Source organism: Hakea prostrata, chromosome 5, assembly GCF_041222555.1.
Source record: "Hakea prostrata isolate BN-2017 chromosome 5, UWA_Hpros_2, whole genome shotgun sequence".
Classification (NCBI taxonomy): domain Eukaryota; kingdom Viridiplantae; phylum Streptophyta; class Magnoliopsida; order Proteales; family Proteaceae; genus Hakea; species Hakea prostrata.
Window position 1 is genome coordinate 1,767,794 of NC_142604.1, and position 17,817 is coordinate 1,785,610.

The 17,817-nt window shown below is 37.4% G+C and overlaps 1 protein-coding gene across 1 annotated transcript; it reads left to right on the forward strand.

Annotated features, from left to right (window-relative positions):
• Window positions 1-344: 344 nt before the first annotated feature.
• On the forward strand, window positions 345-17,114 carry LOC149014324 (transmembrane/coiled-coil protein (DUF726)). The gene is made up of 15 exons (XM_089155416.1): window positions 345-883; window positions 1,166-1,247; window positions 4,366-4,851; window positions 6,277-6,445; window positions 6,560-6,712; window positions 9,812-9,909; window positions 10,044-10,135; window positions 14,692-14,762; window positions 14,854-14,989; window positions 15,209-15,268; window positions 15,368-15,450; window positions 15,539-15,615; window positions 15,722-15,792; window positions 16,181-16,238; window positions 16,324-17,114. The coding sequence occupies exons 1-15, from the start codon at window positions 648-650 to the stop codon at window positions 16,468-16,470; spliced, it is 2,019 nt and encodes a 672-aa protein (XP_089011542.1). The 5' UTR covers window positions 345-647; the 3' UTR covers window positions 16,471-17,114.
• Window positions 17,115-17,817: the final 703 nt, after the last annotated feature.

Below are 17,817 nucleotides of genomic sequence, written 5' to 3' on the forward strand. Positions count from 1 at the left end.
AGAAATTCTCCCTTCATTCTAATTTCCTTCAGATATTTTGTAAATGTTCTTTCTTCTTAGGGGAGGCAAGATTAGCATCCTCTCTCAGTTTAGAAAACATAAATGTGATTCTCTTGGGTTACATAATATGAAAATTTTCTCAATTTTCTTCCAAGATAAGCAACAGTTTTATATACGTATGTGTAGGTGTGTAGAGCTACACCTCCTGTTCCTTGTCTTGAATTTTTTTTTTATGGGGTCAATACTTTGTCTCTTAATTAATCAATACCTTTTCTTTTTTAAAGGAAATACAACACTTCCCTTCTCGGGTTTCTAAATTCTTATTCTTACGGAAATTAAATGTTTCATAAATACTCAAGAGCATTGGAATTCCAGTCAAAGAAACCAAATAACCGGTTAATTGAAACGGTCACTTGGTTGAAAATTCAGCGTTGAGTTGTCAAATGCATAAACTCTTCGAATTCTAAGAAACGAATTAACCTGCAAAGTGAAAACGAAACGAAACCGAAACCAAATCAAATACAGGAAAGTCGGTGAGCGGTGTTGAGACTCGAGTGATTTTTGTGAAGAAATCCATTTCGTTCGACTCAGCATATTGGAGAATTGGAAGCAAATTTTGGGTAGTAGCTTCTTGTAAGTTTCAGTTAATGGGAAAGTCAATACTGAAACCAACACAGAGATACGCTGCAGGAGCACTGCTTGGTCTCGCCCTTTATCAGGCTCAAATTCATCAAACCACTCCTTTGGGATCTATTCATTACGAAGAAGAGGAACAAAAAGATGAGCGTGTGAGCAGCTGCAGTAGTAGTGGTAGCGATTCAGTTTCTGAGGATCCTGACCTCTGGGTCCATGAAAATTCTGGTCTTCTCCGGCCTGTTTTCAGGTCTCAGTTTTCTCCATTTCTTATTTTATTTCTAGTCTCGTCTTTGCCTTTTGATTTCGCACATTTCGCTGTGGTTTCCTTTTAAGTTTGCAACCATGAGGCTTTGTCTGGTTATTTGGAGAATGTACGTTTATGAACTATGGTAGAGAAACTTAAAAATTGGTATTTAACTGGTTAATGAAACTGTGGATTTGCATTTTTGGGTTGGATTCGAGGATTGGGCTTTCAATATCTGAGTTCAACTTTGGCTGATTCTTTTTGTTTATGTTATGCCATGGACAGATTTCTGGAGATAGATTCTCAAGCTTGGTGTGGGCTTGAGGAAACTGCTGCGTCCTCTAACGTCAGTCATCATGTCGGAGCTGTACGTGCTAATTTTAGTTTCCATTCATGTCTTTGCATTATATAGAGATTTAAATGAATAGGGGCTTCTTTGTAATATTTGCTCAATGACACTTCAGCTTGGCAAGACTTTTGGGACACTGGTTTTTCATAATCCTGAATTGAGTACCTTCAACTCGTATTTCATGGGATTTAGTTCTACTTTGAATTTCAAATATTAAATAGACATAGCAGAATGTGATTGCAGTTACAACTTGGTCATGCTTTGTCAAGCATATGTTGGTTTTCATGTATTTTAGAAGTTAGGGCTCTTAGCCTCTTAGGGATGTTTTTTTTCTTCTTTTCCCTTCTTTTTTTGGGTAGTAGTTAGGTCGCTTAGATACTAATTAAAAAAATAATCAGAAGTTTGAATGGGTGCTTCAATTTTTCCTATAGTTATTCAATATAGTTCCTTCAATTGGATATTTTCAGATTGACATATGGTAGATTCAGTGTCTTCTTGTTTCAAAATAAGACTACTAGTCCGCTAACTTGGATTGTTTGTCTTTGAGCTTCTGTTTGGTTGATCATGATATTTATAACCTGATAAACATTCCTGTTGGGAAAACCCTCTCTATTTGATGCCAATGTTTGTTTAGTCTGTCTACCTTTTGTAATTTCAATATCATTGCTTAAAATTCAGGTTCATTGCTATCTTTTGGTTTATGACCTCTCTGATTAGTTGCCCATCATGTACTGTTTAGATTCACGAGTATGCGTACATATCATGGAAGATGTATAGAGTGTTTTTGACTAAGAGATTTGAATCAGGTCTGTCAGTATCTTTTGGTTTATAACCTGTCTGAATAGTGGCCTATCATGTCGTGATTCAGATTCATGAATATTTGTACATGTCATTGGAAAACTAAAGTGTTTTAGACTTAGAGATCAGGCTTTGATATGTGCATTTCAGTATTCAGTACCAAAAGGACATATACAAATTTTGGCAGATGCATGTGATCTTTCTATTACAAGGATGATTTGTAAATGTTTTTACGATGAGTGATTAGCGAATACAAAATGTTATTAACCGATCCTTCAATCATGTCGAAACCTTCGGTCAACAGTTGAATCCTTAAGACTTCTTTAGATATGGGTCAGCCTTATAGGTGAAGATTGACACAGGGAAGTGCAGAAAAACAGTGAAATAAATACATGCATCGTCAAGAGATGCAGAGATGGTGCCAATCAAGGCATCGGAAAACTGACAGGGTATCAGAAGGGTTTTTCATTGATAAGGAATTTTTTTTTTCTTCTTTTGAATGAATAAAGAATTCATTACCAGAGGAAAGAGGGGGAAGGGAATACAAGCAAACGCAGGGGCAGAGCCCAAACAAAGCTGACAAAGGCCGCTAGCTAAACATCAAAATTAAATTGCAACAACTGGCTAAAACCAAAGATAAGGAAAAATGTTTCTCCGTTTGTATACCATCCTTTTTCTGTTTTCCCTTGTCTAGACCCAAAGAGAAGACACAGTTTTCTGCCATTACCTTTATGCTGCACCATGCCGTTCAAAGACCTAATATCAGCTGCCAGGGGCAGATTGAGAAGTTACCTTCAAATCTTCAATCCCTGAGTCATTCACCCTCCCAACTGTCAACAACTTTTACCAGCTGTCTTGCATTACTCGGAGGCAAGGAATTTGAGGCTTCAAGTTGGAAATGATTAGGAAACAGCGGATCCTGGAGCACTATGATCTCCCATGAAATTGTTTACTGTTTTTGTATGAAGTGTACGTTTTGGTGTTTCAAGACATCAATATTTGCTTATGGAAGCTTGGATGATTTTAGCTTTGATTTCCAACTGCTAGAGTCATATGGGGTTTTCACAGAAAGTGAAAAATATGGAAATGTACTCTGTGGGAAGTTTGGATTGTTGGGAGGAAGGCTGATGTAAGCCTCCGAATTGAGGGCCAATTGCAGTATCAAATAATTGAATTCAGCAGGGGCAAGTAAGGGCTTCTCAAACCCTGCAGTTGGGGTTATAGGATGTATAGGGAAGAGATGGGTAGGTGTGGCAAGGGCTTGCAGGCTTAGGGTTGAAGAGAAGTAAATCTGACTGGTGTTTTCAAATTCAGATCCAATTTCTGGGGTTTAGAATTGTGGAAGTTAGGGTATATTGGTTCTATAGTTTCTAGACAGTGGCTAGGGCTAGGGTTTGGATAGAGTGTTAAGGAAAAGGAGGGGTTTGTGGTCCTAGAAAGGGAAGAGAATTGGTCAACAGGATGGGGAGATAAGGGGGTTAGGGTTTTGGGGAAGAAAATGAAGTGCCGCAGGGATGGGGGAAGGAATATGCTAAGGTGTGATGGAGGGGGGAGAGAGGGGAGGGTTGGGGAATTAATGGCTTACCAGTTGAGGGCTTGGGGTAGAAGAATTGCATGAAAGAAGGCCAATAACCTGGTGCTGCGAGGTTCCTGCCTCAGAAACCATAAACTCCACCTGAATTCTCCTTCAATCAAATTTTTATCCAACATAAACTGTCTTGGTTACATGTGGTGGGCTGTATTTATTGCCTATATTGAAGGACTCATACTTGGGCTCAACTTTGAAAGCAAAATGAAGAACTTCTAATTTAATTACAGCTTTTACTTCAATTAGGACTCTTCCTTATCTCAACCTAGAACGATTCAAATTACACAATAAGAGTAGGACTAAACTCCTAGTGAAATTTGGAGAACTTCTAAAGGAATCCTACTTTAAATAGAACTCCTAACTAGACTAGGACTCTTACTTAATAGGGACTGACTCAAACAACTAAAATTAGGAAATAGAGTCCCAATAAAACTCTGATTCTAATTAGACCAAATAGAGTTGGACTAGGGTAATCAAAATGACCAAAATGCCCCTGTTGTTGCCAAATATTCCATACAGCTGGACTCGGCTGTAGGGTGCTGGGTGGCAACCCTAAGCCCTATTTCGGCCCTTGGGGTGGTCCTGGAATTTCACATAAAAGGCACTAGAAACTTTTAATTATTTGTCATTCTGAATTCTTTCCTAAAGTTGTTTGATTCATCTGAAACTTGATGTTTCTCTATTTTGAATGCTTTTCTTCCAGATTGGTTGCCATTTCGTTAACCAATTTTTATTTTCATTTTCTGATAGTTCTTGAGGTTACTCGCTGAAGAAAGTGATGGAGACTCTTCGGAAAGGATGGATCAAGAAGTTGCTTTGAAAAAAGCTGTTGAAGCTATGGTGATGAACATTGAAAGCACTGTTTCTTCTCAGGCTAGTAGGGAGAAACTCCGTGAATATGAAAATGAAATCCGTGAGAAAGTTTCTACTGGTGAGAAGCAATTAAGTTCTGAACCAGCAAATATGATGGCTGAAAATTTGTCTAAAACAACTACCAGAAAATCAGAGACACTGGATGGGTCTGGGAGAATATGTAATGAGAAACCCAGGGAAGAGGGACTACTGCTCAGTTATCAGCAGAAAGTAGCAGTTCTTTATGAGCTTCTTTCTGCTTGTGTAGCAGATACACCTGAGAATGATAAGAAACGCTCTCGAGTCAGAAAAGGCTACGATGCTCGACATCGGGTGGCCCTGAGGTTGCTGGGGACATGGCTTGATATAAAGTGGATACAAATGGTTGGTCTTCTCATACTGTTTACAATCAGTAGGCAGCAATTATGTACAGTAGTCTAGTGGAGCTTCTTAATGGGCAATTGTTATTTTCACTTGTCTTCTTCTGTGTTAGTGAATTGTTCAGCTTTTGTTTTGTTAAAGATGCATGCTATGGGATTGTATGCTTGGCTAAGTAGTTTAGATTTGGCTCTGGTTGTTTTTCTATTCTCTATTGTGTTATACTATAGGATTAGCTAGGTAATAGCTTTGACTATTTGGATATACACACAAGCACACAAAAACCCCACTGGTATGATAGAATTCATTGAATCTATTGTCCAGCTCTAAACTCATCTCCGTTTCTCCCTCTACGATATTAGTTCGTCTTTATTTGATTTTGTTGCATGGTATCTGTATGATGCTGAAGGAAAAATAAAAAAAATAAAAAATTCATCAATGCTGTTTCTTAATTTCTATAATAAGCAATTACTTAGTGTGTTATGTTACTGATCATATCACCAATCTACATAGCTTTGTTTGACCAGCACCAATTCCCTTTCTTTCAATCTTAAATTCATTGCATATGTTCCTTACTTAGTGGTGGTCTTACCTGGGTGCTTTGGCACCATCATACCTAAATTGTTTTCAGATGTTCAATACCCAAGTGTTCTTTGATTATTTGACCCACTGATGTCCATTTATGAGAGATCTAAGAGTTATGAACTGCCTATTGGATTCTCATCTGTTACTGGGTTCTGCTGTTCATCACTTGGCATCTAGTTCACATCTCTCTATTCCAGCATAGGTCTCAGTATCTATGGCTTCCTGCAGGGATCATCGATAACGTGGTTGCTTATTCAATCGTTTCAATTTCCCTTCCCATGATTTTCTTGGTTGTTGCAAGTACTGGTTATCACCTCCTCTTTGCGTGGCTTTTTGAGAAGCTTTCCTTTCTTTTTCATAAGTTGGTGGTTTTCTTTATTCTCTCATGTCATGTCTCAGCCAACCAACCCCCCCCCCCCCTTTTACTTTTTTTAGACATACCTCCTCCATTACTTATTATTTCTTTGTGATTTTGTCCATTCTTCCAAAGTACCTACTTAAAGTCACCTTGATCTCTACTTTTTTTGGATTCCTTGGCTTTAGGCTTCCACAGGGGGTTATATCTATCTTATCAACCAGGTCTGATGATGCCCAATTGTTGATTCGGTCAGTGGTTACTCATTTTAATCCGCTGTTGACTCTAATTTATAATCTTGTTAAGCATTCCCAACATCAGCTGAAGGTCAAAGAAGGTGTCTATGTAAATGGGTCTCCTTGCACAAAAAAAGTGATCCTCTGGTATAAAATGTTACGTGCACCAAATTTATGTATGAATTCTAGTATTTGGCCTTTCTTTGGAATTAATGCCATAAAATGCGTAAGAAACGTGGAACTCCTGTTCTGTAGGAAGCCATGGAGATTATGGTTGCTTTCTCTGCAATGGCTTTAGAAAAAGATGGAGAGGCACAAGAGGAACAAGACGAAACTTCGAAAGGCCGTTGGGCCAAATGGAAACGTGGAGGTATCATTGGTGCAGCTGCGTTAACTGGAGGAACTTTGTTGGCCATCACTGGTGGTAAGGCGTTCTCATTTTTCCTTCCCAAATTTGGCCCAGGTTTTTTATCTGGGAACTGGCTGCAAATTGTTTTATTGTTTTGCTCATTGACTTGACATTTTCATTGCTCAACAGGTCTAGCTGCCCCAGCAATTGCCGCTGGTTTTGGTGCTCTAGCTCCTACACTGGGTACTCTTGTCCCTGTGATTGGAGCGAGTGGGTTTGCTGCAGCTGCAACCGCTGCAGGATCTGTTGCTGGATCTGTTGCTGTTGCTGCATCATTTGGTGGTAATTGATATGTATATTTAAGTTGATTTCTTTGTGAGGCTTCTGCATTGTAAATTTGAACTGTCAAATCCGAGGTTCCATAAAATACTTTATTTTAGAGATGCTGAAATTAAATCAACTGTACTGAAGATAAATGTGGCCCACAACAAATTTATCTGCGTGGGGCCAAAATTAATTTTCTGGCAGAAACCACCGGTCATCACTGAGCTCCTTAATGTTGACATCTTTAAATTCTTTAGTTGCAGCTGTCAATCAGCCAATGGTTGACCTGTGTGATGCATAGCCCTGAGATGCTTCTTTCTCCCTCAAACACGCTGGGGCAACCTTACCTTTGTAACACTTTTAGGGGAAGGATCTTAGTTCTTCACGGTGATGTTGAATGCATATGGTGATGGACCAATACTTAACCATACTTGATGTTTGAGTATCTTTGGTGTCTTAAAGGAGTGTAGTTAAGTCATACAGTTGGAGAGTTTTTTATCGGGTTAAGTTATATTATGTTCTATGAGTCATTATCAATATGATGAATATTGTCCTGCTCTCAGTTACTGACTCCTACTTCACAAGAGATATTTGCCATCTAATAGTGTAATGTATCTTATTTGTAGGCTCTTCACTCTTCAGTCCTCACCTCATCAGCCATAAACTATTGATGGGAATGAATAGGTGTATCAACAGGCTTAGATGCTAATAAGCTGTTATTAGACAAAAAATAAAGCCCATAGTTGCTATGAGAAAGATCAATGCCTTTATGCTCCTCAGAATGTCAATCCTCATAAGACCTAAGAATTTCCAGATCCTTTTATCTGAAAATACTGCCGTAAGTAAGATTTAACTTCATCAATACTAGAAATATTATTACTAGTAACAGTAGTAAGGTCATTAACATATATGATAACAACTATTCCCATCAAGTTACGACAGCAAACAAACCCTGATGATTTGAATAACACTGAGTAAATCCACATCAAGTAACAAGAGTGCTGAATTTATCAAACCAGGCTTGAAGAGACTGCTGCAAACCATAAATAGTTATGAACTCTACACACTTTACCAACATGCTCCCAACATTACCCTGGCTTCTGCTTTGTCTGTCTATCAAATTGCTATGGAGGAAGGCATTTTTAATGTCAAGCTGATATGATGGTCTTCCAATATTAACAATTAGGAAAATAAACACCCGAATAGAACTTAACTGCACAATTGGTGAAAAAGTTCTAAAATAATTGACATGGTAAGTCTTAGGCTCTTTTTGGTATCAATTATCATTCTCAATTATGAGAAATTTTCATTATTTTGAATTTGTTTGGCATCTATTATCAGTTTTATTTTTATTTAAAATAATAGAAAAACCTCCAAAATCCATAATAGACTTCTTGTCTATTATGGATTATGGTGAGAATTTCATTCTCTTCATTTATGTGCAAGTTTACTTAAAATTTTATAGTTAAGATGAGGGTAAAATAGTCAATACACATTTTTTTATAAAAACCATATTTTCCCCTCTTTTCTCACTTGCTCACTATCATTTTCTAACAATTTTTTATTTTGACACCAAACTTATTTTTCATTTCATAATTTATTTTCGACAAAATTCACCAAACCATTTTTCATTCTTGACCAATAATGAATTCTTGTACTTATTTCTTTTAAATAGGCATAATAAAGAATGAGAATTGATACCAAAAAGAGCCTTAGTAAACCCTTTCATCACTAATAGAGCCTTAAGATGCTCAACATATCCATGTAGGTTGTACTTTAGAGTAATCATTCAACGACACCATGCTACCCCTTACATGAAGAAAGATCAACCAAGGTCCATATATTTTGAGAGACTAGAGCATCTATTTTGACATCCATAGCTGAAAACTAGACAGGAGATAAGGTGTTACAGATTAAAGAGGCAACAAAAGCTAAGAAGAGATGAAAGATATGGCAAAACAAAACCTGACAGTAAGCTGAGAAACTAGAGACTGCTGCATGCAGGAACAAGTAATTGGTTAGTCAATTGGTGTGGGAAAGGGGGAACCGACAAGGAAATGCAGGCATAGAATTAGATGATTTTGGTGTCGTATAAGTTTGTAGAGGTACTGGTTGAGAGGAGTAACAGAATCTGGAAAAGGGGCTACAGTAAGAATACGAGAAGACTAAATAATGTTGCTTACCAAATTAAATCCATTAATAGAAAATGTTCTCAAAAAAGGTGACATCAGCTCCAAACCCTACACTTTTGAGACCTCTTGCCATTATGCAAGATTGAGAAATAACATAATCTTTCTGAAGGCAGTAACATCGGATTAGATGATAAGCTTGTTGTGGTACTGGGTAAGAGGGAGTTAGGGAATCTTGAAAAGGGGTTACAGTAAGAAAATGTGAAGACTAATTAATGTTAGCTACCACAACCCTTAATTGAATATGTCATGTTCTCATAAAAGACGACATCAGCTAAAAACCCTGCACTTTTGAATGTGAAGCTTTGCCTTTATGCAAGATTGAAGAATAGTATAATCTTCTAAACGCAGTAGCTTGGGATTTACTCCAACTTTTGTCGCCATGAAGACTTAGGTATTTAGGAAGTGGGGGTAATAAATGGGGATACTAGCAAGTGCAGGTATTAACCAATGCTGGTTCTTGTTATCATTAATTGGTGGTAAATTTAATATGATGACCTCTCTTAGATTGAGATATGCCAAGGTTTACTTATTCAGATGATTCCATGTCCAAAGTACAACCTTCATCATCTTTTTCTTTTCTTGGAGTCTGGTCAAATGTTTCATGTGTCCTATACTGAAGACTATTATTACTCTGTGGGAGAAACAGCTTTGTGAAGACTGAAGAGTTAAACACCTCAATTTTCACTGATAAAACAATTGCATGTTATTGTTGAATTGAATGTGGTTGAAAGGTTGAATTAAAACCAGTAGAGCTGGTGGTGTCAACGGTCGCTAGCGAACCCTTAGTAAATGTATCATGGTCAGATCTGTGGAGTTGACTTGCATAGAAGACATCTTTTTCCAGTGAAAGTGATCTTTCTAGATACTACATAATGTACATTTCACACTTTCATCATTTCACTCATGCTAAGCTTTTGTGGTTTAGCTGCTGGAGCTGGACTTACTGGGAGTAAAATGGCTCGGAGGATTGGTAACGTTGATGAATTTGAATTCAAAACTGTTGGAGAAAATCATCAGCAAGGGGTTAGTTTTTTTTGGTGTGATCTCACTTCCTGTTTTACTTCAGAAGGAACCTTTTGGCATGATTGTGAAACTAGATCCTGAAGAACAGCTTCTTCTATGTGTATGGTTTTTTATCTCTGGCCTCTCATTTTCAGCGGCTGGCTGTTGGCATCATGGTCTCTGGATTTGTTTTTGAGGAAAAGGATTTTGTAAAGCCATGGGAAGGGAAGGATGACAACTTGGAGAGGTATAAACAATACCATTTGATCCACTGCTTCTGTACTGACTGTTTTATTTCTGTCAGTCCATTCCTTGAGATCATGTGTTCCCCTCAATTTAATTGTCTGTTCTTGCTTTCATGGCATTTATTTTCCATCCTCTTTTTATTTTCTGCCAATTGAGAGTAGCTATGGAACTGTTTTCATCTTCTAGCTAACTCTGATGAACCTTTCTAGCATATTGCTTCATCTTCAGTGGTTTGTGCAACTAGTAAGGGGCACAATTGGATGGTGTTTTTTTTGTTAATATTTTTATGTAGTTAGTGAAATGAGACTTTCTGCAAGGTTATGGGAAACTAATGCAGATAGATGTTTGGTTAATTAGGATTACTTAGAGATAAGAATGTAATTTTTTTTTAAAAAAATCTTTATACAAGTAGTCATTAAGTAGGAGTTTTTTTTTTTTTTTGGATGAATAAAAATATATTAAAGGAAAAAGAATAAGAGAACAAGGTCTTTAAACAGAAGACTGAAGAGAAGAACTAAGGCCCCAGGAGACAACAATAAGCCTATTCCTTGGGGTATCATCAATAGGGGGTGGGGGATAGCTATTAGTCTAGAAGATCATCAAAATAGATGGCATTCCAAATCTTGTCTATAGAGCGGGATTTGGAAGTCCATCTCCGGAGATTGCGCTCCCACCAAAGGTGATGGACCAAGGCACAAAACACGAGCATACCAATCCGATCGCAGATGGAAGAACCTGAAAAGTGTCTCAAAATCCAAGACCAATCTCGACCAAACCCGAAGGAACTCCTCGAATGGGGCCATATGGAGGAAAGGGTTTTTCCCCAGCTAGATCTGAAGAAAGGGCAAGAAAAAAAGAGTTGGGAGTCAAATTCCATTTCAGTCTTAGGATTCTTTGTTTGCTTCTATATACCAGCTTAGAAGCAACATTCCCCAGTTGGATTTTCATATGAAAAATGAAAGGAAGTGCTTTCTGGGTGCTGCATAGAGCTGTATGTGTAGGTCTAATATCTCTCCTCTGGCTTCTCTCTCATATATCAGGTAGCTTCTCCTATCCTTCCTCCTTGAATTTTTTATTTTTCCCTCTTCTATCAATTACTCTCTCTGTTCCATTTTCCACAACTGAGACTTATCTCATGGGAAAACAAAAATGCTTTGAACTACTTGATAGAAATCAATTGGGCTTGTAATTTTGGGGTTTGGATCAGTACTATTGAGAGAGACAACTCTGGAATCCAGATGTAAAAGATATCTCTGCCAAGAGATATCAACAGAACTCAGAATTGGCCTGAACTTATAATTTACCAGATTTATATGGCCTTAAAAGGAGCTGATTGGAAGGCAAGAATCCATGTAGCCAAACCCATTTAGTAGTTTGGACAAGGCTGCTTCTTGTTGTTATAATTTACCAGATTTCTCTTCAGGTTGATTTTTCTCACATATGATTTGACCTTTGAGTTGATTGTCAAATGTTTTGGGAAGGTTTAAGGGTTAAAGACCATAACCCTAGGATCTTGTCTGGAGGAGGAAGGAGATCTTCTCCTTTAGAAACTGGCTACTATGGTTAATGGTTGAAGTTCTGTTACAATCATGAGTAGAAATAAAGCTACTTCATCTATTTGTTTCCTTATCTTTCTATCTTTCTGTCCTAGCTTTCATTTTCCAAATACCTTTCCTTCGACACCGGGTTCATGCTTTATTTAGCTGGCACAAATAGCATATTGCAATTATATTATTCTACTTTTATGCTGTTTGCAAGGTGGGGGGGAACATGGCCCAGGAGGGGGTGAGGAGAAGGAAAGGAAGAGGTTGGAAAGGGTGGGCCCCCTCCCCTTTCCCCGTCCCCCGGGGGTATGGCTGGGGGGGGGCCCCGGCGCTGTTTTGTTCCCCTCCCCCCCGCCCCTCTCCTTTTGGGTTGGGGGAATCTCCTTTTCGTTTTCCCCCCCTTTCCGCCGCCTGATGAATATTAACTAATCGTACTAATGCATGATATTCATCAGAAGAAACAATTCAATAAATTATGTCCATCATATTATCATAGCAACATAGCATATTGTCCTTGATTTTTCCCTTTGCTATTGACACTTAGGTGGGTCTATAAGTATTGGGTTCATGACCTTGGTTCTGCATCATAGAAGCTTTATTTGAATTGTTGAGTTTGTAATGAATCAACTGGAGAGGAAAATTTGACGTGGATTACTGCAGATATTGAGATATATTTTTGGTGTATATGATGAGATTTTTTGAAATACTTGATGAATATCTTTTTCTGAGTCTCAGTAGGTATTCCTTTTATCCCAAGAAATAAGATGGTAGCAATGTAGAGTAACTTTTTTTGTGCCAAATGCATTCTTTCAAATCACATGTGGTATAGCCTGAAGTGCGATCTGTGATGCATTTGTATCAAGACACATCTGAAAATAAAAAAACATTCTACACCTATTTTGATGTTGTCATTAGATGTTTATGACTATAACCCAGATGCATGCCATAGATATCTGAACTTAAAAGATAAAGGTAAAAGCTTCAGGTACTAATTTTCAGCTTTAGTATATTATTACTCATAAGGTAGAAAAATCTCATTATGCTGTTCTGATTTCCTGCAATTCCATATGACCTGATCTTTTTTTTCTTGCAAGACTTCTTTAATAGTTCGAGATAGCATTATGGCTTTATCTCACGAGATATGCCACTTATAATTCAATTTCTTAATAGTAATGCGAGAGTGGAATGATTCAATTTTTGTTAACTAATTAACTAAACTAACGATCCTATCTATTGTCTTGCATCGATTGCGAAAATAAATTAACCATCATGCTATAGCGAAAAATCCATAACAGCATAACAAGCATAACAAGAATAACAAAGCATAAAAAAAGGAAATAGCTAAAATCATCAACACCACCCATCACCGCGGCCGCGGCTTGCTCCGGTTATGTGGTCCGAGATAATGAATGAATAGAAAGTAAATATCAAGTAAATAACAAAGCAATAAAAAGAAAAGGAAATAGCTAAAATGCGGATGCAACACCACCCGTCACCACGGCCGCCGTAGGCTTGCTCGGTTTGTGGTCCGAGATGATGAATGAATAGGCGAGTAAATAACAAAGCAATTAATGGAAAAGGAAGCCTTAACCAAAGAGAGGCACGATCGTAGGCATCTCCGATCAAGGATCCAGGGAAGGGAGAACAATAAATAATGCTGAAAGTAAATCCTAAATTAAGAATATGGAGGGGTAAATAGAAGCGGGAATGGAGGGAGGAGAGAAGATTAATAAAAAAATTACTTGCGAATTGAACAAATGATTCAATCTCAACCAACCCTAACAACCGATCTAGATCTAGAATGATCTAAATCGCATTGCTAGACCCGAGAAAACGAATCTAAAAACTTGAAACTTGAACTTGAATTGCATTACATAAAAATTAAATCTAAACATTGAATCTAGAAATTTAAAATCTCACAACCGCAAGCAAAGAAAACTAGAGAAGCCTAAATAAACCGAAGAGAGAAGAAATAATGCTTCTACTAAGCTCTAAGACACTTTTTTCTTTTGATGGAGTATACTCTCCTTTTATAGAGTTTACATGAGATATGAAGCACGGCTGAATTTGAATAAAACTCAGGGTTTCTATCTGACTCAACCAATTAGGGTTTTGACGTAGTAATCGCGCCGACTTAGAGAGATCAGATGCATAATTCCACCGTTGGATTTGAGGTTTAAGTAGTCGTGAAGCTCTCCTCCAAAAATCAGCACGATCGGACATCGATGACCGTTTCGATGAAGGGTTTGATTGAAACGGACGAGGCATTCAAAAACGGGATTTTTCCTCTTTTTCTTCGAATATAATTCTTTTCCTCTTTTCTTTCTTTAATTAAATCCAAGATAAGAGATAAGATATTGAGGTATGCAAGGACTCTTTTCCATTTGGACTCTCTCAATAATATCTTTGTAGATTTGATTTAAAATCTCAGCCGTAGATCAAATTTGCCTTCTTTATCTCTTCAGTATTTCGGAGTTGGCCCATAATCACACATCTCTAGCCCATCATGCTCCAGATCAGGCCCATTTTCGCATTTGAGAATTTGAATGGACTTCTTGACGTGTAAAATAGCATGATTCAAGCCCAAAACTCCAAATATTTGCTTAAATCTTGAAAAGTCCTAAAATCTGCAAAAACAACATAAAACCCAAGGTAACTCCATTCTAAGTGTATAAAATGCATGCTTTATGCCCTAAGATTTCACACATAAATGTGCTCATCAACTTCTTTAATAGTTCGAGATATCATGATGGCTTTCTACAGAACATTGTTTTCTGTTATATATTGATTAGTATATGTTTCTTTTAATCATTTATCAATTATTTTGCCTTCCTAGTTGCTAGTACATGGCATATTTAAGTTACAGGACCTTATGGAAGTTATGTACGGCTCATACCATTTGATCTAATTTTTACGTGATCTTGAATTGCATGCTGTAGCTTCGCAGAAAATCAGAAACTAAAGCCGTCATTCCAATATATATGATGTTTCTGACAGTGGAATAAACCTGTAGGTATGCGCTACAATGGGAGTCCAAGCATTTGATTGCTGTAAGCACTGCAATCCAGGATTGGTTAACCGAAAGTAATTGACTTGGATCTCATTTTTGGCACTACTTTATCAGATTAATGTTATCACTTGTATATGATACTGGTATTTTTGCCTTGAACAACAGCACTTGCATTGCAGTTGATGAAACACGGTGCCATGATGACTGTACTAAACACACTTCTCCTTGCATTGGCTTGGCCAGCAACATTACTTGCAGCAACTGAATTCATAGATAGCAAATGGTCTATTGCAGTTGACAGGTCTCTCTCGTCACTTGGAACTTGCTATGCAGTGGTTTTACTCCCTGAATTTCTAGAGAAATGCTGTAGATGATGGGAAGATTTTATTTTCATTCTCTGCTTATAATTGATTTTCCTTTAGCACCGAACACTTCTGACATTAATCCTGGTTGATTCCTTCTTCTCAAAAAGGTTTCTGTTGCTGGGTTTCTTATTTATTTTGTTTTGTATTTTCTTCAGGTCAGACAAAGCAGGAAAGATGCTTGCAGAAGTTTTAGCTAAGGGATTGCAAGGGAGCAGGTAAGCTAATCATGTCCATATCTTGTTTTGTTGCATTGAGAGCCTAGTTAACTTAACCAAATTAACCACAAAAATCTCCCTTGCTTGTGGAGCTTTCAGACCGGTAACACTCATAGGTTTCTCACTGGGGGCGCGAGTGATTTTCAAATGTCTTCAGTGCTTGGCTGAGAATAAAGATAATGGTAATTTTTACCATCTTGGTTTTTAGTTTTCTGTTTTCTCTCTGTGATGACTTGGTTGGGTCATGCTAATGCACTACTGTTTTGGCAGTTGGAATAGTAGAGCGGGTTGTTCTTCTTGGAGCACCAATACGAATTCAAGATGAAAATTGGGAAACTGCCAGAAAGGTACTTATTGACTTCTCAGTCTCCTGTACTGGTTTCTAAACCAACCGTACTGCCATTGACTCTTTCTATAGTGCTTCTAAGAACGACAACCAATGTCGGTTTGCAGATGGTGGCTGGCAGATTCATTAATGCATATTCAACAAATGATTGGATACTTGGAATTGCATTTCGTGCAAGGTATGCGTGACTAGCAATATTAGATGCATTCTCCAACAAATCAAGTCCCACTTACGATCTTACTTTGTTTAGAAAACTGTGTAATGAGATTATTGCTTTCAATCCTATGAATGGTGCTGCTTCTGTTACCCATATAATTGTTAGTGGATCTTGCATGGGACATAAAAATTCTAAATCCACTGATTTAACAATCTTAATGCATAAAAGATGGTCTACTAATGTAAGATAATTGTATGATTTGTATCTTCCCTCTGTAGTGCAATGTTCTCTTTTGCTAATCTTGGAATTATAGAAATGAGGTGTTGTAATTGTAAGCCATGCCATGTACTGGCATGGTCGTCCTACATGATGCTTCTTCTGGATTGAAAGTGAACATTTTGATGTGCAGTCTACTATCCAAGGGGTTAGCTGGACTTCAACCAGTCGTCGTACCTGGGATTGAGAATGTATGTATTCTTACTGTTCTGGTTAATTAATTTGGTCACCTATTCATAATTTTCATATGATGGGCTTCCTTTTCCTGGTTCCTAGGTTGATGTTACAGAACTCATTGAAGGCCACTCATCGTATTTGTGGGCAACACCACATATTCTGGAACGCCTTGAACTGGATACTTATTACCCTGTTTTCAGGAGTCCTCCCACCAAACTGGATGAAGAAAGAAGCAGAGATATCTAATTCTTGCTTTTCTCAACTAATTTCCTGCTCAGGTATGCCCAGAGGTATACTTTCTTTGGGTCAACGAGTAACATTCCTTTGCATGAAGAATCTTCAATCTGATCAAGAATGCCAATACGAACGAGTTTGATCTGTCAGCACCTTCACCTTGCCAATGTTTCTTCTTTGTTATCTGTCATCATCTTGTTCCACTGCAATCAAATCTAACTATTCATTCACACCTGGTTGGCTGCCTCAGAATATGTGTATATAGAATAAATTTATTGTAAGAGTGAAAACCTAATGAGCTGAAGAACAGATTGGTTCCTTTAACCGGAAGCAAGCAAATAAACCCTGGTTCTGTGTGGGTGGTGTTTTGTGGTGGATTTCTGTCTTTTGTGTTGGAGGTACTGATCCTAAATGGAGTCAAATACTGGTAAGAAACGAAGCTATTGCACACGAGTCATCCTTTCTTTCTTCTGTAATCTCATTTCCTTCAGTGAAACAAGGAATCATAGATTTCCATGTATCTATTTTCCTTCAATGTGGAACTCATAATCGACCTGGTTACTGAAGCACTGTCATTAGCAGTATTTGCCCACTAATAGAACTTTTTTTAAAATGCTTCCTTAATCAATTGGATTTTGAGGACAATCCAATGGAATAACCAGTGTAGCCTACGAAAAGAGATTCTTTTTTTTGGAGAGCTGAGGTTCATCCGGGTCAGCTGAGATATTTGATTGTTAAAATTCCAAATCATGCATTTTTTTTAAATGCTCTGTGAATTAACATAGCTTTGTGGCATCCATAAAATTAACACATATTTGTTATATTGATAAGAATAACAGAATATTCAGGAAAGAATAGTAATGATATTGATAAAGGATAATTGTTTCTTGGGGTAGAATGGAAGAGGATAACGAAAGCTGCTAATGTGTGATTCTTGCACTCAAGCAGAGATTTTGTGTTTTCGTGAATTCTTGACGCATTTTTACCACATATATAAGAGTGGCGTCTACATTTGATTTATCTTGTGGATGTTCACATGCAAGTCCTCTTCCATAATGAATGATAAAAAGTGTAAAGGAGTAAATGTATAATTTTCTACCCGATTGGACAGAATTTTCTACTAGGTAAACATCCACAATAGCGCATTTATTATATGCAAAACAAGTGGCTGAGAAAATTTTAAAAATTAAAAGAGTATAATTTTTTTTTAATTCAAAATTAAACCTTTAAGCACAGCTTTTTGTTTTGAGATAAAAGTGCACTGTTAGTGCATTTATCTAAGCATGATCTATTTTCCCAAGTATTAATATTTAATTTTATTTAACCTTTTACAATATGAATACAAAAAATAAAAAAAAA